The sequence below is a fragment of the Chrysemys picta genome, chromosome 3 (genome assembly GCF_011386835.1).
Source record: "Chrysemys picta bellii isolate R12L10 chromosome 3, ASM1138683v2, whole genome shotgun sequence".
In the NCBI taxonomy this organism is placed as follows: Eukaryota; Metazoa; Chordata; order Testudines; family Emydidae; genus Chrysemys; species Chrysemys picta.
In genome coordinates, this window is record NC_088793.1 from 6,077,412 (window position 1) to 6,096,997 (window position 19,586).

Sequence of the window (19,586 nt, forward strand, 5' to 3'; positions counted from 1 at the left end):
TTGATCGTTTCTATTGCAGTAGCACCTAGGAACCGTAACCAGGGCCCCAGAGTGTTCAAAGCAGGAAGGATTTGGTCTTTGGTGTTCACAGAGCCATAGAGTCACAGATTTTGAAGGGCAGACGTTGGATTTGTCTCGTGCATGATCAGTTCATTTACAGCACAGTCCCACTCAGCTGCCTGTCAGAACCCTTGCTGGATGTGGGTGGATTTAAAATATACAAGGGCCTTTGTATGAACACGTTCTATGGGGGGAGAATCCGGTCACCCACACACTAAAAAATCCTCACAGAGGTTTCAAACAGCTGTGCAGTTAGGACCATGATGCTGTCTTGTTCTCCTAATGGCCTGGAAATGCCAGAGCCCCGGGCAGCCTCTGCTCTATATGGAGTGCAAGGCACCACCTAAGCAGGAGGGCTCCCTCCTCCCCCTTCCCCAGCTGGGAACATTGGCTGCATTGAGCGGGAGAAAGCCCTTTTGGAAGGCGGCTCGGCCAAGCAGGGCGCCGGAATCGTAAATTACCTGATTCGCAGCACGCTGGTGACGACAGCGAGGGGGGAAGCGAGAGCGCGGGAGAGATGGAGATCCAAAAAGAGAGGGAGTGGAGGACGAGACTGCCAAGAACTTGTCAGCACGGCGGAAGTCAACCCAGAGGTTGGCCCATCCGGAGAGAGTTTGCTGAGCTTGTATTCATCACAGTAAGACACCTCGTGTGTGAGGCTCCATCCTGCCCTCAGCCACCACCAATCCCTCAGGCAGGGGAGCAGACGCCAAACCTAGAGAGGTCTGCAGTGGTGCTGGAGGGGCAGGTGCACAGCCTTATGTCTACACAGCACACCCGGGTTCTGACCCATGTTTAAGCCCAAATCCACCACACACCGTCCACCACGCCCATCCACACACAAAGCCCACTGACATGTGCCTGCCTCCTCTCAGAACACCGGTTACCTGGCTCACCGGGGTACCAGCCCCTGGCCCACTGTAGCCCAGGCCCAAGCCGGCCCATTTTGCAGCTAGCAGAAGCCAGCGTTATGAGGCTTGTGCTTGGATAATTGGTCGATGCTATCCCTGATCCTCTGGCCCTTCTGTCTCCCAGCTCTCCGAGGGGACTGTACTCGATGACCAGCCCTAGAATCTATGAATCTGCCTCCCATGAACCGAAAGCGACCTCCGGGTTCAAATTCAGACTCTGTGCATTTAATCCTTCATTTCCATGCAGGCTGCTTGATTTTTACACACACATAAACCTAGCTTGATGCAAACCTGCGAAGACGCCCTCCAACCCACTCACTGCTAGCCAGCCAGCCAGCCGGCCAGCCATGCCTCGGGGGGGGGGGGGGGGGAGGGATAGCTCAGTGGTTTGAGCATTGGCTTGAGTTCAATCCTTGAGGGAGCCACTTAGGGATCTCGGGCAAACATCTGTCTGGGGATTGGTCCTGCTTTGAGCAGGGGGTTGGACTAGATACCTCCTGAGGTCCCTTCCAACCCTGATGTCCTATGAACACACCCGGGTCTAGGGGCACGGCGTGATTATTTTCAGGAGACTTTGTCTTTCAGTGACACAGAGCCTCACCTTCCAGGGCACAGTACGGTCCCGGGCTGAGTTCACTGGGAAATCTCGTGCTGTTGGCCGGCTAAAATCTGCCAGGAAATGCCTCCGCGGGCTGTCTGGGGGAACTGAACCCAGGGCACGTGGAGCCAAAAGCATGAACCTTTAACACTCCAGGGCCACTAGCTCACAAGCCTCTTACAAGCTCCAGCCATTAGAGTGGGACAAAGGCCCACACTGTACCAGCATGGGTTCTACATCAGTATTTAAAGGCGACCTGCAAAGAGTTTATTTAAAATAAGGCTTGAGTCATTTTTGCTTTTTTTTTTTTTTTTTGGATGAAAAGAGAAGGCCAGGAGGGTGCATTTTAATGAGAGAGTTTTATTTCTTTGACCTTAGGACCATCGATCTGGTCTTCCCCGGCATGGATGCTGCAATCTGTAACACTGAATTCAGTGTTTTCCAAAGAGTGGGACACAAGATGAACTAGCGTTGTGAATAAAGCCTTGAAAACGTGACCTGAGTGAAGCTGATGTAGAGACGCCTGCCTGAGTCTGCAGAGAGCCTGAGACAATAGCTCTGCCTGCTCACTCAGCTGCCAATGCTGATACTTTAAACGTCAGCATTGTTAACCATTTTACAGCTCATCAAGGTAAGGAAGAAAGGCGAGGAAGAATCAGATTAAGAAGACCTACATGATCTACTGTGACAGCTCATTTCGAGTGGGCCTTTGACACCTCCTAGTGCAGCTGGTTGCATTTTCTGGAAGCCCGAGCTCAGCTTTCAAAAGTCGGGGAAACACTGGCTTAACTGGAGGGACACAGGGTGTGGAACCTTTAGCAATGACTTCCTTTCTCCAGCACGACACAACTGGTCACTGGAGCGAAATCGGTGTCATGGAAAAGAATGTCCCCTCAAACAGAGAGCTTTAATTGGTGTAACTATAAAACCCCTGGCTTCCTCTCTCAGCTGCTCAACTTCCTCTCTTCAGTTCCAGCCACTCAAACTACAGTTCATGGCACAGGGCACCCATGCCCAAGGGAAACACTCCACATGCCCAGGCTCTCTGAATCTGCTCTCTACGGCCAGGCCCTCAGATGCCACCAAATATGATCTGAGGAGAGAATGCGGGATATGCACCTTAACACACTCAAAACCGCCTTCACCAAACAAGGTCACTTCATCAGAGAAGGAGATTGAATCATGGAACGAGCCATCCAAATACCGCAAGAGAACCTGCTTCAACACAGAACTAAAACCCGCTCCGAGCACACACCCCTAGTTGTCACCAACCACCCCATAAAGGAACCCATATGGGATATCATCAAACAATGACAACCCATCCTGAAAGGGGGCTTGAGCACATGACTTATGAGGAGAGGCTGAGGGAACTGGGATTGTTTAGTCTGCAGAAGAGAAGAATGAGGGGGGATTTGATAGCTGCTTTCAAGTACCTGAAAGAGGGTGGATCTAGACTGTTCTCAGTGGTACCAGATGACAGAACCAGGAGTAATGGTCTCAAGTTGCAGTGGGGGAGGTTTAGGTTGGATATTAGGAAAAACTTTTTCACTAGGAGCGTGATGAAGCACTGGAATGGGTTACCTAGGGAGGTGGTGAAATCTCCTTCCTTAGAGGTTTTTAAGGTCAGCCTTGATAAAGCCCTGGCTGGGATGATTTAGTTGGGGTTGGTCCTGCTTTGAGCAGGAGGTTGGACTAGATGACCTCCTGAGGTCCCTTCCAACCCTGATATCCTATGATTCTATGAAATCCTTCCTGAACCCCCTCTTCTGGCCTTTACACAACCCCTCAATCTCTCCAAGCTCATTATCAGAAGCAAGCTCCGCCCAAACCAGGACACACCAACTCAAAGCAGCACCAGACCCTGCAAGAACAACAGATGCAAAACCTGCAGACATATCTCCACCACTACAATGATCAATACCGAACACACCTTTTAAGATCCATGGGTCCTACCCATGTCTGTGACTACATGTGGGGTACCTCACCCAGTGCACTAAATGCCCCAATAACAACTATGTGGGTGAAAAGAGACAGTTGCTACATTCGCAAATGAACTCGCACAGGAAAACGATAAAAGATGAAAACACCCTGTCGTCTGGGGTGAACACTTTTCACAAAGCGATCACTTCATAGCTGACCTCTCAGTCCTCAGCCTCATAGGAAACTTGCACAACACCTTCAAAAGACCAGCACGGGAACTTAAATTCATAACTTTGCTAGACACTACAAATCATGGGCTGAATAGACAGTGGATTTATGGCTTATTACAATAATCTATAACCCACTTAACAACCCCCCAGCCTTCCCCCTCCCCCTTTTACCCTATGACTGGAGATGTACTAATAGGCAACTTCACCTTGAATAGTCCTTTGACATATGTGCTAACTACTTTTGCTAAACAACCTGTTCCATCTTGTATTTAGCTGTGACACTCTGGTTACCTTTCCCAGACCTGCAGAAGAGCTCTGTGTAAGCTCGAAAGCTTGTCTCTTACCAACAGAAGTTGGTCCAATAAAAGATATTGCCTCCCCCACCTGCTCTCGCTAGTGTCCTGGGACTGACACGGCTACAACAACACTGTATACACTCTCTCGACCGACATGTCCGTGCCACAGACCGGGCTGTCTCTCTGCTTCCCTGCAATAAGCTGAGCGTGAGGGTGAGCCGCTAAACCCAGAGGGGTGGTTAAAGCCATCCCAAACCACACGTTATGGTTCAAACCAAGCCACAAGCAAGCCGGCCGGAAGGGACTGCCACCTCCCAGACTCAACCCTACCCTACAGGACACAAGTTTCCATCTTCAGTGCTGACTGGAAACTGCAGCCGGTGGCACATGAGCCACCTCCACAGATGTCTGCTGTAGGCCCTGCGCCCAGGTTGCAGGAAGGTGAAAGCCGGCTGCCCCTCCCTGAGGCAGAACAGCCCAGGGACAGCAAGGACGTGGCAGGAAGGTCAGAAGAATGGGCTAGGGAGTAGGGCTGGAAGGCCAGAGACACCGGACAGGGGCTCCAGAGACTGGGGCTTCTTCCCGTGTTCAGCTCCATTCTTGTGACCGTGGGCAAGTCCCGAAATCGACGTCGCTGCCTCCTGAGGGCCCTTAGGGACAACGAGGTTCTCAGACACTACGGTGCTTGAAGCCATTTAAGTGCCTTGACAGGTGGCCCCATGGATTGTCAGCAATGTTCCCCTTTGCCCGGCCGGGGGGCACAAACAGGCTGACGTTGGCAGAGTAGCTGCAGCAGCAGTTGAAGCAGGGGCTGCTGCACTGGGCGGGAGGGGGGAAAGACGCCCTGCGCTAGGACCCCCGAGGTGCCTCCTCTCCCTCTCCAGCAAGGGCCAGGTCTACACTCAGAAGGTCAGTAGGCCCAGCTCCGTCACTCGGGGTGTATGTGTCTTTAATCCACACCCCTCAGCGACATAGTTAAGGTGATCTAACCCCTGGTGCAGACAGCACTAGGTCGACAGAAGAATGTTTCTGTCAGCCTGGCTACCGCCACTCAGCGGGGGGGTGAATGGGAGAACCCCTCCCCCAGCGCTGCAGCTACGCTGCTGAAGCATTTCAAGCATGAACAAGCCCTAAGTCACCGTGGAGGGGAGCCAGAAGAGACTGAAGCCGGCAGAAGGAGCTCAAGCGGGGATCTAAGGACCCTTAACTCTGACCGGGCATTCTCCGCCCCGCCAACCTGCTCCCTCACCTTCACTTCAGCCTCACCCCACACCTGCTCCTCTCCCCTGCCCTGTTCCCCTCCTCCCTTCCCTGGCCTTTCTGTTTCGCTGATCCCCTCCAAACTACATCCCCCCCCGCCCCGCAAAAATGATAGCACTAACATGCCATTGGAGGTCACCACATTGAGCACTTGGCTTCTGTGTTCCATCACTTTCCCCACCCTGTGGCCAATCTATGTAGGGCAGGGACCGTCTACTATTCCCTATCTGTACAGCTCCTAGCACACTGGGACCTCGAGCTCAGGCAGTCCTGAGGCACTACATTCATAAACATGATTAATACGCTTTCAGCTTGCAGCACTGCTAAGAGAACCTCGTACCCCTGTCCTTAGCTAGCCAGGCAGCTGCGGGGGAAACTTCCACCTGTTGAGCTAAAGGAGTAAATCCATCAGCTGGCAGTGGTAGTAGGTTGTTATCTCCCTGCAGTGCTGTACAGTCAATGGCGCATGTGATGCGATGGGTTCACATAGCCCCATCAGCCTTGGAAAAGGAGAGCCAGCTGAGAGCCCTTACCCCGGATCACGGAGATGTTCCGCAAGGCGATGGAGTGCTCCCAGTCCTTCAGCCTCAGGTCCTCAGTCACATTGTTCAGGATGGCCAGCTCATGCTTCAGCTGCTGCTCCATGGCGATATGGATCCGCCTCATCTGCCGGGCGTCCTCCGTGGCGTTGCTGATCAGCACCTGCAGGTCCTGGATCCGGGTGTGGTGGATGCCCACGTCGTAGGAGAAGGTCCTGTTGATGGTGCCCACGGCCCCGCCCACCTCGGTCAGCTGGTCGCTCAGGCTCTCCACCTGGGCGGCCAGGTGCGTCAGGAGGCTGTCGTGGTGCTCCAGCAGCAGCCGGCTGCTGTTGCCCTCCACCGAGAGCCTGTAGGTCTCCAGCTGGGCCATGTCGCTCTGATGGTTCAAGCTGTCTCTCAGGCTGGCCACGGCCTTGTCCGTTTGGCTCACCTGGGTCTGCAGGTTCCAGAGGAACCCCTCCAGCTTCTGCAGGGAGCCCGTCATCAGGAAGAGGGAGTCTGAGTGATTCTGCAGGAGATCCTGGAGCCGCCAGATGTGGTCCAGGATGTCCCTTTTGAGCGGCAGTTGCAGCAGCTTGAACTGCATGTCCCTGATGCTCTCGTTCAGGCGGTTCACGTTCCCCGTCAGCGCCTTCAGGTCCTCGGGGGAGCTCTGCGGCCTGGAGACTGCAGGAGAAAGAGAGGAAACAGGTGTCAGACGTGCACGGGGAGTTGGGAGGGGGCAGGCCGCTAGCCGCTGGTAACGGCAGCTCCGATTCCCAAGGAACACTCTTCACACCTCTCTCCTCGCCTGACAGCTGCCACTATGCAATATGGCCATTGGTCTGCACGGCCCAAAACTGATAGCACCACCTGCAGGTGCAAATAGGGACCTGAATATGGCTCTTGTTCATTTGCCTATTCCCAAATTCTGGCCCCAAGCTCTAGGAGTGTGGAGGGGACCGTCTGTGCCTAGACCTACACCCATCCCTTCTGAGCCCTTATCGGCCACTGTCCCTTTTTTCTAGACCCCGCAGGGGTGGGGATCTGTGTGGGACTGGGTAGGAAATGCACATGGTCTCCTTCAGCCACATGGAGCTTGCCTGGTGTGACGTTATTGACAGAATCTGTAACCGTATAGATCACTGGTGCAACCACTGTTATATATTTGCAGCAGATATTGTACAAAGGTTGTTCTGTGAGGTGTCTATGGGAAGATTATGATGTGCCGGTTAGGTTTATGCTGTCTATATGTGTGCATCATTTTTGTAGTTGAAGTTATGAATATTGGCTCTTTACTGTCTGTATTTCAAACTTATGCTGTGCTTCTGGGTGACATCCGAGACAAGTTGGTGTCAGCTCTGCCTGGCCTGCTTGATGGCCCATTAAGGACCATCTGCTATACAAATGACCCATTGAGAGAAGGCACATACACCCTGCAACTCAGCAAAATGACTTGGCCATGTGACTCCAAACTCCATTTTGCTGTAATTTTCCACAGTAAGAACAAAGAGGCGTTCTTACACCTGGAAAAGACTATAAAAGGCTGATGCCTCATCTCCATCTTGTCTTCAATCCTGCTTCGTACCTCTGGAGGGACTTTGCTGCAAATGGAAGCTCTACACAAAGAACTGATGACCCATCCCAGCTGGGGATGTATTCCAGAGGCTTGATTTGAACCTGCAGTTTATTCTACCACTGCTACAAGCCTGAATCAAGAACTTAGCCATTACTGTATGTAATTGATTCCATTTAACCAATTCTTGCTCTCATCTCTATCTTTTTCCTTTTATGAATAAACCTTTAGATTTTAGATTCTGAAGGATTGGCAACAGCGTGATTTGTGGGTAAGAGCTGATTTGCAGATTGACCTGGGTCTGGGGCTTGGTCCTTTGGGATCGAGAGAACCTTTTTTCTTTTACTGGGGCATTGGTTTTCATAACCATTTGTCCCCATAACAAGTGGCACTGGTGGTGATACTGGGAAACTGGAGTGTCTAAGCGAATTGCTTGTGTGACTTGTGGTTAGCCAGTGGGGTGAGACCGAAGTCCTCTCTGTCTGGTTGGTTTGGTTTGCCTTAGAGGTGGAAAAACCCCAGCCTTGGGGTGTAACTGCCCTGCTCTAAGCAATTTGTCCTGAATTGGCACTCTCAGTTGGGTCCCACCAGAACCAGCATCGTTACACCTGGGAATACACTAAAGTCTGGCTAGTGACCCATACGTTGCTTTATGTCTCAGCTGAGTGCCTTGAACATCCCTGGCTCTGGGGCAAGGTTCTGAGCCACATGGGTCTGGGAGTCAGCATTGCCAGAAAGCTGGGGAGGTGTTGTGGGGAGCAGATTACAGCTTGGTCTGGATTTAGTTTTCCTACGTTTAACCTTCCGGCTGCTAAAAATGTCCATTTCCCGTCCCTAAACGGTGCTAAAAACTGCCCAGCTGGGCTTTTTATTTTTAGTCTGTAATTGTTGCACAGTCAGGTTTCCCGGCTGGCCAGGAATTGGGGCCCGGGATTGAGTTCTTTGCTCTCTAATTAACACCAGCAGCCTGGCTCCACCGGCTCCGGGAGTGGTTTGCAGCGCTTCCCGGGAGCTGTCAACCCGTCAAACGAGGAAGCAGAGATTAAAGGGCTGTCAAGGTTAACTAGACAACTCGGAATGTGAGGGTATAAATTAAACCCTTCCTGGGTTAATACTTGGCTTTCCCCTGGAGGCCTCTCACATGGCTGCATCTGTTGCATTGTCTGTGGTAGAAGACACGCTGGAGGGTAGGGATAAGGTCCAGAGAGCCCTAGACGGGCTGGGCCAAAAGAAATCTGATGAAGTTCAACAAGGACAAGTGCAGAGTTTTGCACTTAGGATGGAAGAATCCCAGGCACTGCTACAGGCTGGGGACCGACTGGCTAAGCAGCAATTCTGCAGAAAAGGACCTGGGGGTTACAGTGGACGAGAAGCTGGATATGAGTCAGCAGTGTGCCCTTGTTGCCAAGAAGGCCAATGGCATATTGGGCTGCATTAGTAGGAGCATTGCTAGCAGATCAAGGGATGTGATTATTCCCCTCTATTCAGCACTGGTGAGGCCACATTTGAAGTAGTGTGTCCAGTTTTAGTCCCCCCACTACAGAAAGGATGTGGAAAAATTGGAGAGAGTCCAGTAGAGGGCAACAAAAATGATCAGGGGATTGGGACACATGATTTACGAGGAAAGGCTGAGGGAACTGGGCTTGTTTAGTCTGTAGAAGAGAAGAGTGAGGGGGGATTTGAAAGCAGCCTTCAACCACCTGAAGGAGGGTTTCAAAGAGGATGGAGCTCGGCTGTTCTCAGTGGTGAAAGATGACAGAACCAGGAGCAATGGTCTCAAGTTGCGGTGGGGGAGGTCTAGGTTGGATATTAGGAAACACTATTTCACTAGGAGGGTGGTGAAGCACTGGAATGGGTTACCTAGGGAGGTGGTGGAATCTCCATCCTTAGAGGTTTTTAAGGTCAGGCTTGACAAAGCCCTGGCTGGGATGATTTAGTTGGGAATTGGTCCTGCTTTGAGCAGGGGGTGGGACTAGATGACCTCCTGAGGTCTCTTCCAACCTTAATCTTCTATGATTCTATTATCTATAGGCAATGCCTTGGCCCTTTGCTTCTGGAGACTCGAGTCAGGTCACTCACCGGTGCAACGTGTGCAGTCAGAGCGCAGAGGTGGCCTGACCACACCCGTATCCCCCTGGCCATGGCCCCACCTGGGAAAGCACCAGGCAGCTGATTAGGCCAGATTGACGGCTGCTTGACACTGCACAAAGCAGCCAGAACGCGGCCCGGAATCTGGCCCTTTCAGACTCGCCCACCACTGCACCGTCGGCGCAGGACCCATAGCACGTAATGACAAATGGCTTTAATGCCAGTGTCTGGCCGGTGGGACGCTACCAGCCTGTTAGGCCCAGCAGCTCAGCGACAGCTGGAGCCTAATCCCTGCTCCCGGCAGCCCATTATTGCCAGGGGACCCTGCAGGAAATCGGAGACATCGCCTCGATTAATACAGCGAGAAGCCTGGCAAAGCCCGCGAGGAGGTGATGGCTCCCAGCTGCCATCGCTGACAGGACCACTTTCCACTGCTGGGCAGCTAGCCCTGGAGTCCTGGCCAAAAGTTCTAGCCAGGTGACTACCACATGCTGCTCTTCACTGCCCCCTGGCTACAGGATTCTTCCCCACTTCCTGTCCCAAGAGCTGCGCCTGGCGGGGGGCACTGTGAACTCTCCAGGAAACCGGCTGCTTCCCCACCAGTGTGACCTTGGTACAAGCTGATTTTTAGGATCTACCCTAGACCACAAGCAGGTGTGTGCCATCCAGGAAGCTCTAAAGTCAGACCTTGGCCCCTCCCCCTGCCAAGAATCACCCCACCCCATGGATTTGCCCCCCAACCACTGCTGGATGCCAGCCCCTCTCTCAGCCTGGTGGCAGTAGTGGGGGGGGGGGGGCGCAGGGAGAGGCTGGCAATGAGCTCAGACAAGTGCCATGCGGAAGAGGAAGCCAGCAGGGCCTCACCACCGGCTCAGGGGGAGAGTCAGGTGCCTTAGTTGCAAGGGGTCCGGTTCTGTGCTGTGCCTGGGGGATGTGGCATACCCAAGGTGAGATGCTTCAGGAGTTCAAATGATCCTGAGCCCGAACTTGTCCCAGTCTGCAGTGCGGCTAGGAATCCCCCTAGCACCACGGGCTAAGAGCTGCTCCGCTCAGAAACCATCTTGGGGTGTCACAACAGCAACTGTCTTGAACCCTCAAGCACAGGGACAATATTCCAGACGCTACTCTAACCTGCCAGTAGATGGCGCTCTCTAGGTGCGCTAACGATACACAAACACTGGGCTGCAGCTGCTGCTTTTTGCATGCAACTCATGTAACACTACACCCTGTCCCTTCCCGCCCCGTTTATTGGAGCAGGTCACCAGAGGGGGAGGGTGTCACGGCATCCCACACTTGCTGTACCTGCATTGGTGGAGTTGTGTCCAGCTAACCGCCGGGCAATACCAGCACCGACGCACGGCCACCCTAGCACGGAGACGCTAGGAAAACAAACCGAAGCAGCTGTTCTATGTTATGTCTCCGAAGCCGGCTATCTCGGGCTCTTCCAGGGCTGGCCCCAAGCACTGCCGCCCGGGAAAGGTGGCGATCTGCTCTTTCCAAATGCATGAACCTGCAGACTCCCAATGGACTAAACCCAACACTGGCCCTGCACTGAATCTTCCCTGACTACAGCCATATTTGGAGGGGGAAATCCCACAACTGGGACAAAGGGAGTCAATGTGTCTTGTGACAAAGTTCCTCCTCTACCTTGGTGGGTCCTGCGCTTATTGACAGATTTGCTCGCTTCACAGATGCACCCTGTGGGTCAGGATACAGTCCAGAGACCTTCCCCTCTGGTAGAAGCTATAGTCCAGGTCAATTCCTCCTGTGTTTGATCAGGAGTTGGGAGGTATGGGGGGAACCCAGGCCCGCCTTCTACTCCGGGTTCCAGCCCAGGGCCCTGTGAACTGCAGCTGTCTAGAGTGCCTCCTGGAACAGTTGCACGACACCTACAACTCCCTGGGCTACTTCCCCATGGCCTCCCCCCAACACCTTCTTTGTCCTCACCACCGGACCTTCCTCCTGATGTCTGATAACGCTTGTACTTCTCCATCCTCCAGCAGTACGCCTACTCGCTCTCCGCTTCTTGCACACCTCTTGCTCCCAGTTCCTCACACACACTTCCTCTCCTCTGGCTCCCCCTGGCTTGACTGGAGTGAGCCCTTTTATAGCATCAGAGGGGCCTTAATTAGAGTCAGGTGCTTCACTGCCTCCCCTGACTCTTAGCAGGTTAATTGGAGTCAGGGGGTCTATTAGCCTGGAGCAGCCCCTGCTCTGGTCACTCAGGGAACAGAAAACTACTTATCCAGTGGCCAGTATATCTCCCTTCTGCTACTCTGCTGTTCCCAACTGGTCTGGGTCTATCACAGTCTCTGACAGCTTTGCTTAAAAACAAATGGAAAATGTGTCCAATAGCTCAGGGGGGTTGGGATGTTAGAATGAGTCCCAGGGGAGATGGACTGGGGGGCAGAGTGCAGGCAGGGCCGGCTTTAGGCCGATTCCCCCCATTCCCCGGAATCGGGCCCCGCGTCTTAGGCGCCTTTTTAATTATTTTTTTTTTACTCACCCGGCAGTGGTCCGCTCCGGGGGTCTTCGGTGGCATTTCAGCGGCGGGGGGTCCTTTGGTGCCGCGGAAGACCCGGAGCGGAACCCCTGCCGCCTAAGTGCCGCTGAAGCCCCGGACCACTGCCGGGTATTTGAATTGGGCCCCGCAGTTCATAAAGCCGGCCCTGAGTGCAGGTGACACAGTCTATGGGGTCAGGAAGGAATTTCCCCCCAGGTCAGATTGGCAGAGTCCCTGGCGGAAAGTCGCCTTCCTCTGCAGCGTGGGGCACAGGTCGCTTGCCGGTTTGAACTAGTGTAAAGCGTGGATTCTCTGTAACTCAGAGTCTTTAAATCAAGATTTGAGGATGTCAGCGACTCAGCCAGAGGTCGTGGGTCTAGTACAGGAGTGGGTGGGTGAGGTTCTGCGGCCTGCGATGTGCAGGAGGTCAGGCTAGATGATCCCGATAGTCCCTTCCGGCTTTGAAGTCTATGAGTTCATGAATAGCGCCTGGGAACTGCAATTGACCACAGGCATGTGACTGCCACTTAAACAATGTGTATATACGCTAAGCAGGCACACGTGCCCACACGCACGCACACAGAGACACAGAGTTTGCCTGGTCTTTAGAGGCGCTGAACACCCAGGACTCCAGTGCAAGCCATCAGGAATGGCCGTGCTCTGCCCTTCTGAAAATCAGGCCCAAAGGAGCTCGGTTTTCAAAATTCTGTTTGGAAGTAGCAGGTGAAACAGTTAAGATCAAAGATTCCCCAAACCTGTGTTGAGAGATGGACCCATTGAGGAGGGAAGGGGGACAACACCGTGCTGTGGATCCGGGCTCGGGATTTCATTCCCTTCACTCAAGTTCTATTTATTGTGCAGCCTGAGGTGTGAGGGATCAAAGCCAAACCCAACCACATAAAAAATCATCATCAGTTAAAATGTTATTAGGATTCACCTGGCCGAAAGCCACCGGATCTGGGAATTGCCTAGCAACTTACCCTCTTGTTTATAAAAAGGAGAAACAAAATGAGGACATTTGGTTCAAATTACAGAGTGGGGCCTGTATACACAGAGCGCACGCGCGCACACACACAGAGACACACACATGCACACACACATACACAGAGTGGGGCCTGTATATACAGAGAGCACGCGCGCGCACACACACAGACACACACACGCACACACACATACACAGAGTAGGGCCTGTATATACAGAGAGCACGCACGCACACACACACAGACACACACACGCACACACACATACACAGAGTAGGGCCTGTATATACAGAGCGCACGCGCGCACACACACAGAGACACACACATGCACACACACATACACAGAGTGGGGCCTGTATATACAGAGTGCATGTGCGCACACACACACACACAGAGTAGGGCCTGTATATACAGAGAGCACGCGCGCACACACAGACACACACACGCACACACACAGACACAGAGTGGGGCCTGTATATACAGAGTGCATGTGTGCACACACACACACACACACACACACACACAGAGTAGGGCCTGTATATACAGAGCACACACACACACACACACACACACACACACACACACACACAGAGGGCCTGTATATACAGAGAGCACGCGCGCACACACATACAGACACACACACATACACAGTGGGGCCTGTATATACAGAGCGCACGCGCGCACACACACACACACACACACACACACACAGAGTAGGGCCTGTATATACAGAGAGCACGAGCGCACACACACACAGACACACACACACACACACAGAGTAGGGCCTGTATATACAGAGCACACGCGCATACACACACACATACACACACACTGGGGCCTGTATATACAGAGGAGAGAGAGAGAGAGAGATTTCCAGGGCTTCTGGCTTGGATCCACCCCCAGCAAACACACTGGGTGAAGTTCTCAAGTTCACACTTATTGCAAGGTTAGTAGGGGACTGATTGCGCAGGGTACTGCTTGAAGGGGAACAGGATGGCTGGATTTTAGATAATAGTCTGTGGCGAAGGGGGGGGGGGGGAGAAATGCCCATTGAAATTCTAGTTGCCAGCAGAAATCACTCCTCTGGCTAGTTCTTGGTGAGGTGCCCCTGTATTTACATCTCTGTGATGGGAAGGTTGTTGCCATAACAGAAAGGAGTCATGTATCTTCCCAGGCAGCAGAGAGATGGAAAAAAGGCTTTTTAGATCATCATCCACTCTTGTCTCTTCCTGCCACTGCAGCACTGTTCCCTATGGGATGCTTTCCAGTGTCTTGTCCAGTCCAGTCCAACATGTGCCAGGACATGGGACTTCTCCTAGGAGACCATGCTGTACGCAGAGATCTTGCTAGGGTGATTAACCTTGCATCTAGCTTGATTTGAGTGCAAGGTTAAGCTGTAAACAAGGGTGTGACAGGCTGCATGCTGGACTCCCAGATGGCCTTTTCAGGCTAACTGAGATAAGTGGGAAGACCCTGCACTGATAAGTTTGAAATGTAGATGAAGTGAGGACCTCAGTGATTGGGCCTTACATGATCTGCAAAGCAACTGGTCCTTACATGTTCCATATGATGCCAAAACCAATTAGATTCAAGAAGTAGATGTTAGTAGAGAAGAAAAATGTATATAACCTAATATCCTTCTTTGACAGGCTAACAAGCATTGTGGATGGGGGGTGGGAGGGTGGGAGGGCGGAAGCAGTAGATGTGGTATATCTTGACTTTAGTAAGGCTTTTGATACTGTCTCATGTGATCTTCTCATAAGAAAACTAGGGAAATACAGCCTAGATTAACCTACTATAAGGTGGGTGCACAACTGGTTGGAAAACTTCTCAGAGAGTGGTTACCAATGGTTCACAGGCAGGCTAGAAGAGCATATCTAATGGGGTCCCAAAGGGATCTGTTCTGGGTCTATTCAGTATCTTCATCAATGATTTGGATAATGGCATAGAGAGTACACTTATAAAGTGTGTGGATGATACCAAGCTGGGAGGGGTTGCAAGCACTTTAGAGGATAGGATTAAAATTCAAAATGATCTTGACACACTGGAAAAATGGTCTGAAATAAATGGTATGAAATTCAATAAGGACAAATGCAAAGTACTCCACTTAAGAAGGAACAATCAGTTGCGCACATACACAATGGGAAACAACTGCCTAGGAAGGAGTACTGCAGAAGGGGATCTGGGGGTCAGAGTGGATCACAAGCTAAATATTAGTCAGCAGTGTAATGCCGCTGCAAAAAAGGCGAACATCTTTTCTGGGATGTATTAGCAGAAGAGTTGTAAGCAAAACTCGAGAAGTCATTCTTCCGCTCTACTCCACAGTGATTAGGCCTCAGCTGGAGTATTGTGTCCAGTTCTGGGCACCACATTTCAGGAAGGATGTGGTCAAATTGGAGAGAGTCCAGAGAAGAGCAACAGAAATGATTAAAGGTCCAGAAAACATGACCTATGAAGAAAGATTGTAAAAAGTTTGGAGAAGATTGAGGGGGACATGATAATAGTTTTAAAGTACATAAAAGGTTATTATAAAGAGTTGTGTAATAATTTGCTCTGCTTATTCACGGAGGACAGGACAAGACAGAAAGTAATGGGCTTATACTGCAGCAAGAGCGATTTAGGCTGGACATTAGGAAAAATTTCCTGTCAGGGTAGTTAAGTACTGGGACAAATTACCTAGGGAGGTTGTGGAATCTCTGTCATGGGACAATTTTAAGAGCAGGTCAGACAAACACCTGTCAGGGATGGTCTAGATAATATTTAGTCCTGTCATGAGCGCAGGGGACTGGACTAGATGATCTCTCGAGGTCCCTTCCACTCCTACATGTTTATGATTCTATAAGCTGTGTACGGTGTGACATGATTTGGAATTGTGGTATCACCCTGTACCTAAACCCCTGCCCCTGGGCCTGGCATAGAGCTGCTACGCACCTCAGAGCGGAACCTGAGTGACGAGGCAGAGTTGAACTGAGTTTTCAGATCCCAGAGAACTGGAGGAAGTTTGCTCCTAGAACTTGGGGAGATAGTCTGGATAAGCTGAATGGAAAAGTTCTTGAAGACAATCCCAACACGGATTTGTTACAACATGTATTAGTGGTGCAGAGTTAAGAGGGAAAACAATCGTATTGGCACATTGTAGGGGAAAGGACACAAATGTTAAACCCAGGAAATGAACCTCCCTCCCCCAAACCAGTGGTTCTCAACCTATTTATTATTGTGGGGCACATATGCAGCTCTCTATGTGTGATGTCGGCCGCATCCACACAATATACATACTACCTGTGTGGCCCTGAGGATGTCACCTGGGCTGCAGCTGTGTGCTGATTGGGCCACAAGTGGCCCACAGGCTGAGAACCACTGCCCCAAACACTACAACATATGCGCTTGCTGTGAAACGCTGGCTTGGGCTTTTTCAGATTCACAGCAGCCAGCTGCAGCCTTCCCAAGGCCTGTATCAGTGCCATGCGTTCCTCCAGCACGCCGTGGCGTTCCTAATGCATCCATCCATCACAATGAATAACGTGATCTCACCCCACCCCAGAACTCGCCTGAGACCAACAGGCTGAAACAAACGGGGAGGTACCAGGCCAGGGCATTGCGATGCGAGGACCAGCCAAAAAACATTGGGAAACTTTAAAGAAATGAAAACACCTCATGGGGTTTTTTTTTTCTTAAACAACAACTCTCATATCTCCAAAATGCCTTGTCCCATTTGCCTCAAACTTTCCACAAAATATGTACCCTGGCATAGGATCATGCATGAGAAATTACAGATGGACTGATTTAGTTTTGGCTAAATCAGAGGGATGGGGGTGGAAGTTGGTCACGACTGGGTTTCTGCTGGAAAGCTAGGTAACCCACTGGCAAAGTGTGTGTCATGTGCCTTTCTAGTGGCTGGTCTATTACAGGATAATAGCCTACTACCGTTACCTAATAGGGTAATTCCTTTAACTCAAGGATGGAGATCCTGGCTTCAGACCTTGAAGAGGGACATCACACTGGGTTTTATCTTTACCATAGAGAGGCTAGTGTCTCTCCAGAATAAAAGCAGCAACTGCAGTTCCACATCCTGGGATAAAACTACAGAGGCTACTAATCCTCATGCTTCAGGGCAAGAGGTGATCAGCAATGGGGTCAGGAAGGAATTCCTCCCATGAGACACTATAGCACACGTTGGTGAGCTACAGGGATTCCTCAGAAACACTCCGCACTGGCCCTGGTGACACGATACCAAGCTCAATGGGCCACTTTCAGATATACTTCCCATAGCAAGACAGCCGGGTCCTTCCAACCCAGCACCCCATTGCTACCAGCCTGTTGCAAGAGCTATTACTTACCAAGCCCCAGAATCCGGCGGGTAGCAAGCACGAATCAGGCTCCTAACACTTTGCACAATTATGGCCCTGTCCAGCCAAAGCCCTTTGTTCATTTGGGGCTTGATCCTTCCGAAATCCAAAGGGGGCTTTGTCAGGTAGGTCAGCAGCAGTGGGATCAGGTCGTTTGCCTCAGGTCATTAGCCCTTGTGAAGTATGATCATCCCTGTTTTCCGCTCGTCTTTTCGGGTGGCAATTGCCAAGTGACATATAGAGGGAAGTGCAAGGATCTTTAAATACATGGGAGCCCCAGCTACAGCTGCTGTGCACAGCGGCTGCCCAGGCAGGGGGTGTTTCTGGGGACATGTGGCCTGGCAGGAGTGCCGCTGGGCTCCAACAATCCCCACCCATGAGACTGTGGGTGGCTGGACGAAATGTAGAGCAGCCTTGGTGCTGCTCTAAGTTGTGCCTGGAACTGGACTGGCCTCCAGTCGGCATTAGGATTGGGAGTGAGTAGAGGTGCATTACAGCCTCTTTTGCCTTTCCCCTCCATTCCTGTAATAAGGGCCTGATCCAAAGGACATGTGTCAGGGCTTGAGATGCTCACGTCGGGATGAGACCTACACAAGGGGCAGATTATCCCTCGTCTGCTACAGTGGGGTTCTTACTCCTCTGAAGCAGCTGGCAGTGCCCACTTTCGGAGACAGGACCCTGGGTCTGATCCAGTCTGGCTGCTCCTACTGAAATCAGTGGAACGATTCACAGCGGCTTCGGATCAGAACCTAGGAGCAGTTCTGCGGGACCAGAGGACCCACTGTTTTCAACCTGCCAGCGTCCCTTTAACAGGCGGGTGGGGCTGACCAAACACACTGACAGTTTAGCGTGCGGAGGGATACTTTCTGCGGGCGAGGGGATCTACTGCAGAGAAAGAATAAGCTCTTCTGAGCTGCGATGGCGAATCTCCCCCCTCAAACAAAAATCAAGAGCACGCGAAGTCCGCAGCCGAGCAGAGAGCTCCTAGGAAGACGGTTTCCAGCGTGAAGACTGAATTATCCGGCAGGACAGAGGAGTGAGGAATCCACAGCCACAAGCAAGTGGCTTTGAGAAAGAACAAGACACATCTTGCTACCAGACTCTCCCAGATCACCCAGCCAGGAAGACGGAGCTCTCCAAAGCTGTGCTGAGGCAGATCTGGCAAGGAACCCCCCAATGGCCAAACCCTCTGATCAACTGCAAAGAGGATGTGAGGGTCCTGAACTCATCTGGGGGCTAAGCAGTTTTTGGGTGTGTTTGGTACTTGGATGGGAGACTGCCAAAGGAATCCCAGGAAGCGGCATTGGTGACTCAGTAGGTGGCGCTTTTCCCTCCAAGCTTGTTTCCTTGGCAATCAGTGATGCCGCAGGCAGAGTTGTAGGAAAGAGATCTTTGCTGCGCGTGGCCAGAGGCCAGTGTCACATGCTGAGAGGTGTTCGTCTGGTAGCCTGGCCCCCGTCTTGCATTCCGGAGCATCACACCAAACTAAGAGCCTCCTGGAATCTGACCCTCCCTTTTCAGTCCCACACATCACAAGACAGCACTAGGGTGGTGCGATGCGGCTGGACGGGGCGTTTGTTAAGTAGGGTGAAATGCCCCATTGGCTAATTACATTCTTTCCCCCTACAGTCCACTGCAACCTCAATGCTCACCCTACCCTAAGCCGCTCTGGGGTCTTGCTGGTTCAGCGTGGCTGGTGTTCCACCCCAGAGCTGGAAGATGCTATAAAAATGTAAGATGTTGCCTGCACCTTAATATGCCACCCTGCTAGTCCAGTACTGGCTCTCTGGTACTGCCCTGGCACTGAAAACCCTCATCTCCCCTGGGAGTCAATGGGTTGAGCGCAGGCCTGGGTGGTCAGAGGGTGCACACAGGGCCACGAAACTTCTTGCCTGCTGTGGCAGGATTTGAACCTGGGTCTCTCAGTGCGGAGGGGGACAGAGACTTTATATCACCCCAAAACATACAGTGGGTTTACAGCCAGGGATAGTGAGCGGAACAAGCCCGGATGGAAGGAATAGACTCTGCTCTATGCCAGAGAGCCTGCTTAGATGGGCGGCCAGAGCTAGTTAATGCTGCCTGGGCACTGTGGGCCAAGTAAACATATTGCCCCCCCCCCAATGCCACGATGGGGCTGCAGTCAATTAAAAACTAGTGCTCGGAGCCCCAAATAGCCACTTGCCTGTTTTTGCTGTCACCCCTCTGTCCTTCTCCACCTCTCTGTCCATGCTACCCAGGGAAGGAAGGAAAACACTCTGTAACTGGTGGAAAAACCAGTCTGTTTGAGCAGCATGAC

The 19,586-nt window shown here is 51.9% G+C and overlaps 1 protein-coding gene across 1 annotated transcript in view; it reads right to left on the bottom strand.

Annotated features, from left to right (window-relative positions):
• The window catches only part of SCARA5 (scavenger receptor class A member 5), a 152,515-nt gene that overhangs the window by 67,394 nt on the left and 65,535 nt on the right, over positions 1-19,586 (bottom strand). The window contains exon 4 of the mRNA XM_005284098.4: positions 5,809-6,483. Coding sequence (XP_005284155.2) covers positions 5,809-6,483 — 675 coding nt within the window. The remainder of the gene's footprint in view (positions 1-5,808; positions 6,484-19,586) is intronic.